Source organism: Hypanus sabinus, chromosome 7 (assembly GCF_030144855.1).
Source record: "Hypanus sabinus isolate sHypSab1 chromosome 7, sHypSab1.hap1, whole genome shotgun sequence".
Lineage (NCBI taxonomy): Eukaryota > Metazoa > Chordata > Chondrichthyes > Myliobatiformes > Dasyatidae > Hypanus > Hypanus sabinus.
Genome location: NC_082712.1, coordinates 154,424,825 through 154,438,098, shown reverse-complemented (window position 1 = coordinate 154,438,098; position 13,274 = coordinate 154,424,825). Strand labels below are relative to the sequence as shown.

The window sequence follows — 13,274 nt, the reverse complement described above, 5'->3', positions numbered from 1 at the left end:
CACGCTCCCGGCAGCAAACCAGTCCAGGCCCGGCCACAGAGCCCGCCAACCCCCGGCCCAATGAACACTGGTGCTTCTACCACCAGCGGTGGGGCGCAGAAGCCCGCCGTTGTCGCCCGCCCTGCAAGTTCCCGGGAAACGCCAGGGCCAGCCGCCGCTGATGGCTACGGTGGCTGGCCATCGGGATAGCCTCCTGTATGTGTGGGATAGAAGGTCGGGACGCCAGTTTTTGGTCGATACTGGGGCTGAGATCAGCGTTTTACCTCCGACGAGCTACGACACCCGCAGCAGGGCACCAGGTCCCCCTCTGAGGGCCGTGAATGGCAGCACAGTAAGGACCTATGGCACCCGTCAGGTGCAGCTACAGTTCGGCTCCAGCCAGTTCACGTGGAGCTTTACACTGGCCGCCGTAGCCCAACCGCTTCTGGGAGCGGATTTTTTGCGAGCTCACAGCCTACTGGTCGACCTGCCCAGGAAGAGACTGGTACACGCCGAGACCTTTCAGACGTTCTCCCTGGGTGCAGCCCAGTTGCCAGCCCCTCACCTCGGCTCCATCACGCTGTCCGACAACGACTTCACCAGGGTCCTGGCGGATTTCCCATCGGTTCTGGCACTGCAGTTCACAGCGGCCATGCCCAGGCACGGCGTACAGCACCACATCCCGACCCAGGGACCACCCCTCCACGCCCGCGCTCGGCGGCTTCCCCCGGACAAGCTCCGACTGGCGAAGGAGGAGTTCCAGAGGATGGAGGAATTGGGGATCATCCGGCGGTCCGACAGCCCATGGGCCTCCCCCCTGCACATGGTGCCCAAAGCGACGGGAGGCTGGAGACCGTGCGGCGACTACCGCAGGCTGAACGATGCTACCACACCGGACCGCTACCCTGTGCCGCACATTCAGGACTTTGCAGCAAACCTGCACGGCGCACGGATCTTCTCCAAGGTAGACCTCGTCCGAGGGTACCATCAAATCCCGATGCATCCTGACAACATCCCCAAAACAGCTCTCATCACCCCGTTTGGCCTTTTCGAGTTCCTCCGCATGCCTTTCGGCCTGAAGAATGCCGCACAGACGTTCCAGCGGTTAATGGACGCGGTGGGACGGGACCTAGACTTCGCGTTCATCTATTTGGACGACATCCTCATAGCCAGCAGCAGTCGTCAGGAGCATCTGTCCCACCTCCGTCAACTCTGCGCCCGACTGAGTGAGTACGGTCTTACAATCAACCCCGCCAAATGCCAGTTCGGACTCGATACCATTGACTTCCTGGGCCACAGGATTACTAAAGACGGGGCAACCCCTCTGCCCGCTAAGGTAGATGCGGTCCGCCACTTCCCCTGACCCACCACGATCAAAGGCCTTCAGGAATTCGTAGGTATGGTCAATTTCTACCACCGCTGCCCGGATCATGCGACCCCTGTTCACCCTGATGTCGGGTCCGAGCAAGGACATTACCTGGGACGAGGAGTCCACCACCGCTTTCGTTCAAATGAAGGAAGCTTTGGTGAACGCCGCAATGCTAGTACATCCCAGAATGGACGCCCCTACCGCCCTCACAGTGGACGCATCTAACAGTCGGTGGGGTGCTGGAGCAACTCATCGCAGGTCGCTGGCAACCCCTGGCATTTTTCAGCAAACACCTGCAGCCACCCGAGCTCAAGTACAGTGCTTTCGACCGGGAACTGTTGGCGCTCTACCTGGCAATCCGGCATTTCAGGTACTTCCTAGAAGGTCGGCCCTTCACCGGGTTCACGGACCACAAACCGCTTACCTTTGCATTTACGAAAGCGTCCGACCACTGGTCGCCCCGCCAGCAACGCCACCTGTCCTACATCTCTGAATACACGACGGATGTCCGGCACGTCTCGGGTAAGGACAATGTCGTGGCGGATGCGCTCTCTCGCCCTACCGTTCATGCCCTTTTCCAAGGGGTAGACTTTGAGGCACTGGCAGAGGCGCAGCAGGCGGATGAGGAGATTCCGAGTTACAGAACCGCAGTCTCCGGTTTGCAGCTCCAGGACCTCCCCGTGGGCCCGGGTGAGAGGACCCTACTCTGTGACGTCGCCACCGGCCAGCCCCGTCCCGTCGTCCCGACAGCCTGGTGGCGCCGTGTTTTCGACTCCATTCATAACTTGGCGCATCCCTCCATCCGGACAACTGTCCGGATGGTTTCCAGCAGGTTCGCTTGGCACGGACTCCGCAAACAGGTCAGTGAATGGGCCAAAACGTGCATGCACTGCCAGACGGCCAAGGTGCAGCGGCACACCAAAGCCCCACCGCAGCAGTTCCATCCCGCCCACCAGCGTTTCAACCACATTCATGTGGATATCGTGGGCCCCCTGCCAGTGTCGTGCGGAGCGTGGCACCTCCTGACTATCGTGGACCGGTTCACAAGATGGCCAGAGACGGTCCCGCTCACCGACACCGCCTCCGAATCTTGCGCCTGAGCCCTGATCGCCACCTGGATATCTCGCTTTGGTGTACCAGCCCACATTACCTCCGACAGAGGCGCCCAGTTCACCTCCAGCCTGTGGTCAGCTATGGCCAGCCTTTTGGGGACTCAGCTGCACCACACAACTGCCTACCACCCACAGTCGAACGGGCTAGTGGAGCGTTTCCACCGTCACCTGAAGTCGGCCCTCATGGCCCGCCTGCAAGGAGCCAACTGGGCGGACGAGCTTCCCTGGGTCCTACTCGGCATCCGCACAGCGCCCAAGGACGACCTGCACACCTCGTCGGCCGAGTTGGTATACGGCGCGCCCCTGGTCGTCCCCGGGGAGTTCCTACCAGCCCCACGGGGGCAAGAGGAAGATCCCACAGCAGTCCTGGGCAGACTACGCGAGAAGCTCGGTAACCTGGCCCCCATACCCACTTCACAGCACGGGCGGCACCCGACCTGCGTACCCAAAGACCTACAGAACTGTAAGTTTGTGTTTGTATGAAGGGGTGGGCATCGGCCACCGCTGCAGCGGCCATACGAGGGGCCGTTTATGGTGCTCCGGAACAACGGGTCCACGTTCGTGCTGGACGTTGGGGGGAAAGAGGTTTTCACGGTGGACCGCCTCAAACCGGCCCATGTGGACCTGGCGCAACCGGCCGAGTTTCCGGCACCTCAGCGCAGAGGCTGACCTCCCAAGCAGGTTCTGGCCCAGACTGTGGACATTGGGGGGTGTATCGCCGGTTCTGGGGGGGGGGGGGGGGGGGGGGTTATGTGGTGACCCATTTCCTGGCACATCCGAACCGGCTCACAATTAGATAGCCTACGGGGGTTTGCGAGCACAGAGCTTTGGAGCCTCTGCGCCACAGGGGGCAGGTTGAGAGAGGCTTAAAAGTGAGGCTGAGGATTTCGAATAAAGTTTTTCCTTCGACTGCAGTTACCGACTCCGTGTTGTAATTTTAGCGCTGCGTGTAGCACACCGATACAGTGATTTACTGGTGCAATATGGACCATGTATCATGTGCTTCAATAACAATTCATGCAGCTCAGGATCTTCATTTGGGTCTGGTAATTCTGCTTGCATGAATCTATCATAATCTCGTGTTCTCGGCTTGAATGCCTCATCAAGCGACAGCAGACAGTGCAAATGAGGCAAACCCCACTTTTGGCATTCAACACTTACAATGTAAGCAATACACCTACCAAAGAGACCATCTGTTCCAGAGAGGTACTTCATAAACAACTTTCTCTTCAAGTCAAACACTCTCGCGATTAAATCCGGCCGATCGCTTGGTTGCTGATGCAAAAAAAAGATGCTGTTGGATTTCGGGCCAGTGTGGATTGCATGTCATTGTAATGAACAATGAAGCATTACCATACTTCTGTATATATATCACGGCGTCCTGACATCGTTCCATCGTGCATCTAGGTCCACCGACAAATGTTGAGGAGAGGATGATGCGCCTTCCAAAGTTTCTGAAATCATCGTCATCATTCAATGCATCAGTCAGGCCTCCGTATGTTGTTGACCTCAAGGTTGCTTGATTCATTCGGGTGTAGCTCAGCCTCTCGCCTTCAATCTTAGCAGCCATATTGGCCAAATATTGTTGGATTAGATGTCTTCCTCTGAGAAGGTTATTAAACTGATTCTCATGGTTCATTATTTGATACGCGTAATAACGCATTGCCGTCAGTTTCTTGTTGCTCGTCATTCGGAGTTGATGATGCCAGCCATCGTCTCAAAGTGGAAAGAAAAGTACGTATTGAAAGCTGTCATATGAGCGATGGGACTCTGAAACAATTTGCAAATCATCTCCTCATTCTTTCAACACAATGTGCCATGATCTTGCTATTCGGTATAATGATGGCGACTTTGTTGGCAGTTTGTGCATCTTCTCTTATGTTCAAATGCCGGTCTCCAGTCAGGATCAATGACAATGGATGCCTCTGGCATGCCTCAAATTTGTTCTTTTGCAAGTTGAAGGGGCACAATGTATGGGTTTCATTGCCGTAGTAGGTTTTCCAATAATTCAACAATCTCACGTTGAATTCCATCATTCTAGAGTATCTCTATTCTGAATTCTATGCTGTCTTAAGCATCCATGAAGTGAATTTGAAGGTATTGGGCTTGCTGGTTGGGGTCTGACATTAAATGTCTTATGTAATGATGGATTTGGCCTTGATAGGTCATCCTTTGGCACCAAAGGGTGTCATTTGGAAGAGGCAATTGTATTGTCTGATGTTCTTCCTGAACTTGTTTGCAATAGGTTCATCACTGCTGTATAGATTGAGGAGTTCATTAGGTAAAGGCTGCAAATTGCCTATCCTGACCTTCCCCTTCATACAGCAGAAATTTGCAGTTTCTCCAGTGGAAAGGAAGGCACGACAGTGAGGGCATACTCTGGTCATTGTACCAATATCAGCAGAAATGTTACGCCGTATGAGTCATGCATTTTGCCTTGCTCTTTCTCTGTGGAGGTATTGTTGTTGAAAGTGGCCACTGTCGTCTTCAGCAACTCTCACAATAATTACTCTTTGGCGCATATTCTCGAGTTGATCTTATCTTTCCTCCTCCGTCTCTTCCTCTCTCCTCCTTCTCTGTCTGCTTTTGTCATTCTGGAAACATGCAGCCCTTTCATCCTTCATCTCTTCTACCATTTATTCTTTCTCTCAGATCCTGGAGTCGTGCAGCCCTGACCTGATCCAATTCTTGTTCTCTCCTCCTTCTGTGCCTTTTGTTGTCATTTTGGAGACGTGCATGCCTCTCCTCCTCTGTCGCTTCTTCTCTCACCTTTTTTGTCCCGACTCTCTGATCCTGGAGACGTGCGGCCCTAAACTCATCCCTCTCTTTGCCGCATCCCAACGATGTTTGGCATCATCTGTTGACTATAATGTCCTCCTTCTCTTTGCACGCACCATAATTAGGCTGTCCATATTTTGTTATCCTAATGCTGGGTAGAAGATACGAAGCAGTAACAGCAAAGCATCCAGGATGCTGGTTTTTCTTTATGATGTGGTTGGCGCTCTCCTAAATGGACGTGATAGCCCTGTCCTTTCGCTGCAGTTGGTGTCGCTGCTGTGAGCATCATTAGGCGCTGTTGAGCTGGCCATGCGCATGCGTCATGGTGTCGTGTCCCAATTTCCGTGATGGTAGATTGGCTCTCGGGTGAAAGTGGGGCTGTTGATTTTGGCAAATGAGCAATTTTATATGAATATATAAACCTGAACTTTGCCTGCATTCTGTAAGTTAGCGCATTTTAAGTCGATTTTGCCAAAAATACTGCAGCTGTAATGCACCATTTGCGCTAACTGGAGGTCACAAACAGACAAACAGAGCATAAGAGTTTTAGTAGTATATAGATTTGTCTCAAAATGCATCCCTGGGAACACCTTGTGAACTAAAGAGTGTTGAGTTGAACCTTAACAAAGACCCAATGCATCCTCCTTTTAAAGTAACTGCATGTCTGATGACCTCCAGATTCTTTCTTTGATAATTGCTCTGGAATACCACTATGTATTAAGGTTGTTTAATGTTATTTCTAGACCAAAGATAACACACAATAGATAAAGAACATAATTATAAAATAGCACAATAAATATTAATACATAAGGTAGCTTATATACAGAGATTGACTATCTGCCCATAAAGTGTTGCCTATTATGTCTGTACGTAAGGTGATTCTGACAGGAAATGGTAAAGTAGCTATGGTGGGGGTATGGAGGGGTATGATAGTGGGTGAAGATTTTGATCAGCCTTACTGCTTGGGGAAGGTAAATGTTTTTGAGTCTGGTGCTCCTGGCATGGATGCTGCATAGCATCCTCTGTGATAGGTTGGGACAACAGTCCATGAGCAGGGTGGGTGGAATCCTTTAAAATGTTACAGCTCTTTCCCAGCGCATTTCTGTATAGTGTCCTTGATGGTGGGTAAACTATTGTCAATGATGCGTTGATTCTATAACAAAAGCAAATGCTGCTGACTGGCACACTCAAGATGTAGAAAGTACAGTACGTGCTAACACATTCACCTCTACCCAGCATTTTGCTAGCAAATATACAGATACTGGAGAACAAGATAAAAGACCTAAGGGTAAGATTGTTGTATTGGAGAGACATGAGGAATTGCTGTGTTTTCTATTTCACAGAGATAAGGTTCAATTGGGACACATCGGATACAATGCTCCAAACAGACAGGGTCTCAATCCACAAGAAGAATCAAACTGCTGATTCAGAGAAGGAAAGAGGGGGAGGTCTGTGCTTCATGATAAACTCTTCATGCTGCTTGAATGTAGAGATCTTGTTTTATTTTTGTTCTCCTGACCTAGAACATCCAATGATTAAATGCCATCCATCCTACTTACCAAGGGAGTTCTCCTCCGTGACCCTGACTGCAGTTTACATACCACCAAAGACAAATGTTAAGCAAGCACTTGATGTATTAAATGTTGCAATTAGGAAACAAGAAACAGCCTATCCTGACACCTTACAGATCATTGTTGGGGACATCAATCAGACTTCCTTGAAGAAATCTCTGCCCAATTATCATCAACATATCACCTGCAGCACCAGGGATCCAACACACGCGACTGCTGTTAACTTTGATAAGGAATGCCTACTTTCCATCCCTAGACCGCATTTCGTGAAATCAGATCTTGTAGATGTCCGCATATAGGCAGAGGCTAAAGAGCAAGGCTCCAGAGGCAAGAACAATAATGAGGTGATTGCAGGAAGCAGAGGAGCAGCTGTGGGATTGCTCTGAGTCGGTGGACTAGGCCATGTTCAAGGACACATTAGAGTATCTGAACAGATTATCCACAGTCATCATGGACTTCATAAAGTCATTTGTATATAAGTGTGCCCCTATAAAATCATTCAGAGTCTTCCCTAACCAGAAGTTCTGGATGAACAAAGAGATCTACAATCTGCTGAGCACAAAATCAATGCATTCAGGTCTGTCACCCAAATAAAATGCAAGAGGCAATTCCGCACCAAATTTGAATCACAGAAGTAGGCTCAACATCTGTGCATCATCTCCTACAAAGTAAAACCAAACGACTTATGTGACAACAGTGTTTTGTTAACAGATTAGCTAATTGTCTTTTATGCTATACTCCGAATGACAGAACATGCACGTATCTTCACAAACTTCCAGAACTCCTGGCGTACAGGAGTGAGATAGTGGAGTGGTGCCACAGCAACAACGTGGCACTCAATGTCAGTAAGACAAAAGAGCTGACTGGGGACTTCAGGAAGGGTAAGATGAAGGAACACATACCAGTCCTCACAGAGGAATCAGAAATGGAGAGAGTGAGCAAGTTCCTGGGTGTCAAGATTTCTGAGGTCCCAACATATCGATGTAGTTATAAAGGAGGCAAGACAGCAGCTATACTTCTTTAGGAGTTTGAAGAGATTTGGTATGTCAATGAATAAACTCAAAAACTTCTATTGTTGTTACAACGGAGAGCATTCTGACAGGCTACACAGGACCGAAAGAAGCTGCAGAAGGTTGTAAATCTAGTCAGCTCCGTCTTGGGCACTAGCCTACAAAGTACCCAGGACATCTTTAGGAGCAGTGTCTCAGAAAGGCAGCGTCCATTATTAAGGACCCCCAGTACCCAGGGCATACCCTTTTCTCACTGTTACCATCCAGTGGGAGGTACAGAAGCCTGAAGGCACACGCTCAGCAATTCAGGAACAGCTTCTTCCCCTCTGCCATCCGATTCCCAAATGGTCATTGAGTCTTTGGACACTACCTCACTTTTTAAAAAATATACAGTATTTCTATTTTTGCATGTCATTTTTAATCTATTCAATATAAATAACTGATTAACTTGTTTGTTTATTATTATTAATTTTATTTTATTTATTTTTTCTCTGTTAAGATTATGTACTGCATTGAACTGCTGCTGGTAAGTTAACAAACTTCATGTCACATGCCGGTGAGAATAAACCTGATTCTGATTCTGACCCTGTGATTTCAGTCTCTGAGGTTGGCGTGAGAATATCCATCAGGAAGATGAACCCCGTAAAGCATCTGAGCCAGACAGTGCACCTGGCCATGCACTGAAGAACTGTGCTATCCACTGGATAAAATTATCAGTCAGCATTCACTAATACCTTTAACCGGCTGCTTCGGCAGTCTAAAGCACCCACCTGCTTCAAGCAAGCTTCAGTTATACTGGTGCCCACGGAGAATACGGTAACTTGCCTCAATGACTATTACCCAGTAGCACTTACATCTACTGTGATGAAGGGCAGTGAGAGGTTGGTGATGAAACATACCAACTTTTGCCAGAGGAATAACTATGATCTGTTCCAATTTGCCTACCATCACAAGTCAACTGCAGATGACATTTCACTGACTCTTCACTGAACCTTGGAACAGCTAGACAGAGAAGATGCTTACATCTAGATCCATTTCATAGACTAAAATTCTGCATTCAACACAATCATACCCTCAAAAATAATCAATAAGCTCCAAGACCTATTCCTCAATATACCCTTGTGCAAATGGATCCTTGATTTCCTCACTTGCCGGCCCCAGACAGTTCAGACTGACAACAACATCTACTCTACAATCACTAAGGCTGTGTGCTTAGCCCCCTACTGTACTTGCTTTATACTTGGCACTGTGAGGCTAAGTACAACTCCAATGCCACATTTAAGTTTGGTGATGGCACTGCTGTTGCTGGATAAAGCAAAAGTGGTGATGAATCAGTATAGAGGAGGGAGATTGTAAATCTGCCTTAATGGTGCCACAACCACCCCTCACTCAATGTCAACAAAAGTAAGAAGCTTGTATTGACAACAGGAGGATGAAACCAGATGTCCATGAGCCAGTTCTTGTCAGTGGATCAGGCGGAGAGAGTCAGAAACTTTAAATTCCTCAGCATTATAATTTCAAAGGATCTGTCCTGGGCCATCAAAAAGAAGATAGAGCAATGCTTCTACTTGCTTAGAGGACTGTGAAGATTCAGCACGTCATCTAAACTTTGTCAAACTTCTACAGATGCATGTTGGAGAGTATACCGATTGGCTGCATCATTGTCTGGTATGGAAACACCAATGCCCTTGCAAAAGCCTACAAAGAGTAGTGAATACAGCTCAACCCATCACAGGTGAAGTCCCCACCACTGGGCATATCTTCAAGGAGTTTGTCTGTCTTTGTTGTGTGCCATTTTACATTGATTCTACCGTTTATTTCTGTACTTATTGCAAATGCTCACAAGAAAATGAATTTCAGGTGTCATATATGTACTTTAATAATAAATTTACTTAGAACTTTAAACTTTGAAGCTTCACTAAAAAGGGGAAGGACCACGGTCTAGCATCTGGCCACCACTGGACATTGAAGAAGATGGCAATCAGTAACAAGCTCTCAAAGGTTTCATTGATAGGTTTATTTTGTGGAAGATCATTAATGGTGCTGACCTTTTGTAAGGGAATGCATTGAATTGCTGGCACAATGAATGTAGATAATAACATGCTCCAATTGCCTTTATAGTACACATTATGGAAACAAATTTGGTGGAAAACAAATTAGCCATAGTTCTGTTTCCCACAGTTATTTTTGTAATGCTTTCTTAGCATCCATAGTCACACATTCTACTTATATAGTCACTCACATGTTACCTATCCTTAGACTCATCACAATACACTTAAACATCAATTAAAAACAAAATTAGATTATTAATTGTGGTCTTGCATCCTACTGCAGCTGTCACTTAGGAAGCAAAATTAAAAGATAACAAATTGAGAAATTCTAGTTGAATAATTTTAAATGTCAATATTGTCAATGCAGGTACTAATTATTTTTTATTCATTTTAACCAGTCAACAAGTCATCCGGCACAGTATGTGCACGATCCTCTTTATGGCGAGAACAAATTGAACCTGTTATTTGATACCATTACATTTGTAGTGATTTTGTTCCTTCCACCAGACAATGTGCTTACATTGGAGTGGCTTAATGAATACTTGAAACATATATCAAGGGTTTAAGGAGGCAGTTGCATAACAAATATAAAACAGAAATGTGCAGTGATTGCTATGATCTGAGAAGCAAAAACAGAATCCTAATTAACAATAATAAATACTCCTGCACCTTGGAATGTGCCAGTTGGTAGCATTTGCTTGCAGATATCTCCTTGTATTGGAATAGCTATCAGTACCAGGTTGGTGGCGGAGGGAGATATGTCTCTACCAAAAGAAGTGTAAGGTGTTCCTTCCCCCCACTACCCTGCAAGCCACCTTTGGGCAAGGTGCAGCAGCTGCTTAGCTTCCCCCCCCCCCCCAACATCAATGTTACAAAAAGCCATGGGAGCAGGTGGTAAATGGTCTTATGAGCAGCTGGTGCATATCTCAAGTCCTGGTTATGTGGCCACTGCTGCCACGCAGATAATCTCTGAAAAGTATTGATAAAGGCTGGGGTCACCAGTCTTGTAAAGACACTGCCTAATAGAAGGCAATGTTGAACCACATTGTAGAAAAATTTGCCAAGAACAATCATGGTCATGGATAGAAAACAATCACCCACGTCATACACCATGGCACATAATGATGTCGATGACTGGTATCAGGTATACCAAATTATGTCTTTCACTGAACTGATGATCTTTCTGCAGCAGTTGATGTTTTGAATCAGTATGTATCACTGGGAACAACTGGTAAATCACAAGATTCTTGTGACAAGCCTTGACAGAGACTCATTGACAAGTGAAAATCTGCAGATGCTGGAAATCCAAGCAACACACACACACAAAATGTTGGAGGAACTCAGCAGGCCAGGCAGCATCTATGGAAAAAAGTACAGTTGATGTTTCGGGCCGAGACCTTTCAGCAGGACCAGAGAATAAAAGATGAAAAGTAGATTTAAAAGGTGGGAGAAGGGGAGAGAGAAACTCAAGCTGATAAAGCGAAACCTGGAGGGGGAAAGATGAAGTAAACAGCTGTAAAGTTGATTAGTGAAAAGAGATACTGGGCTGGCGAAGGGGGTGTCTGACAGGAGAGAACAGGCCATGGAAGAAAAGGGGGGAGGAGCACCAGAGGGCAGTGATGGGCAGGCAAGGAGATAAGTTGAGAGAGGAAAAAGCAGATGGGGAATGGTGAAGTGGGGGGTGGCATTAACAGAGGTTGGAGATTCACTACTTCCTTTTCCTAAAGAAATTATATACTGTGGACAGCCAATGAGTTTTCGTTTTTAATAACTATCGCAAATACACTATGCTTAGGCTTTTTTGCAAACAATTCCAACCACCAAGTCTTTGATATAATATGAACTCTCACATGGATTACAGCCCTTCTCATATTAAGTGAAGTACTAAGTACTTAATGATCCAAGATCCTTATCCTATGCTTCTTAGAAACATGGTGAGAACTTTAAGATATCTGATTTATTGTTTTCCTTTCTTGAAACAACCAAAAATCATGTAACTAACATGATTCAAATTCAGACATGCAACACTCTGTAAAATACTAATTGTTGTTACTGTTCCTCTCCACGTGTTGTAGCACTTTGGGTGGCAACCTTACCGATTCTTTAGAATTTGTCTATTTTTCATGACGCCAAGTTACTAGCAGGACATTAACCCAGCAAGGATGAAAAGCATGCAAGAAGCGAGCTGAATTCGAACCCCAGGTCACTCGCCTTGAAGTCCAGTGAGGACGCCACTACCCCACCCGCCAGCAAATATACTAATTAGCCAACATTTAAATCAATGTTACCCAAAAATGTTCTCGTGCCAAAAGTACTGAATTAAATTCATCTGAAGCTAATAAATTAAGGCATTGTATTATGCTTTGAGACTGAGAATTGCTTCATTGCAATATCTTAACACAAAGCATTTTAAAACATTTTGCTACACTTGTAACAATCATCCTGTTTTTCTTCTAGCTTCATCATATGATTTACCCATCTTTGTTCCACAAATAAATTTGTTCTTGGTCTGTATCAAGCAAATGTAATACTGACCTTTCCTCATGAAATGTTTTGCTCTTTGGACATCAGTGATATCTAATACATGGATTGCATCATGCTGCCCGTAATAATGGACCTAATGCACTCAGCTAGATAGAACCACACATTTAAAAACATTCCATTCTTTAGATTACCTCAGTGGGATCTTGAAAGACAAATCGCCTATCAGCTGCAGCCTGTTCCTTTGATGGCCAATGTGTTCTAGCAACATTTTCTGAAGTACGTCTACTAGCTAAAAATAGATAAAACACACTATATTTTAAAATGCAGTTAACATAAACATAAAACAGATCTCTGGGTTATAGTGTTATTTTTCTCAGCAATGCGGTATTTCAAAAATGAAGTTTTCAAAGTTTCCTTTAAGATATACATTCTAACAAGACTATATTCCAGTGTAGACATTTCAGTCACATACTAAATTTATCACCAGACATGTTCATATTTCTTTAAAAGAGGATATTATGTCAAGAACTGTGATTAATAATAAACAATTGGGTTCATTTAACAAATGCTTGTGGAAGATATCATCTGAGATGGAAAACATCTTTAAAATAGGAAAGTGGAAAAAAATTGTCTACATTTTAATTCCCCGCTTACCGATTTCCTTCATACTACTCTCTCTAAATTATAATTAACACCCTCTGCAAGATTTTTGTTCTGTTTATCATATATTTCACTTAAGATTCTGCTATTATTGTCCTTAAAATGATCTTCATGAAATGCAATGGTAGGGGCAAAACTGCTTTCAACAGTCATAGATGACAATTGATGGTGTGCAAAACTATGCAGGTACTCTATGTCTGGCACTGAATATTTAAGATTACTTTATTTTAATAATGGGACGCTTATTAGAAGTAATAAAT

The 13,274-nt window shown here is 45.8% G+C and overlaps 1 protein-coding gene across 2 annotated transcripts in view; it reads right to left on the bottom strand.

Moving 5' to 3' along the window:
- The window catches only part of alkbh3 (alkB homolog 3, alpha-ketoglutarate dependent dioxygenase), a 75,027-nt gene that overhangs the window by 45,359 nt on the left and 16,394 nt on the right, over positions 1-13,274 (bottom strand). For both annotated transcript variants that reach the window (XM_059975975.1, XM_059975976.1), the window contains exon 3: positions 12,546-12,643. In XM_059975975.1, the coding sequence (XP_059831958.1) occupies positions 12,546-12,643 (98 nt within the window). The remainder of the gene's footprint in view (positions 1-12,545; positions 12,644-13,274) is intronic.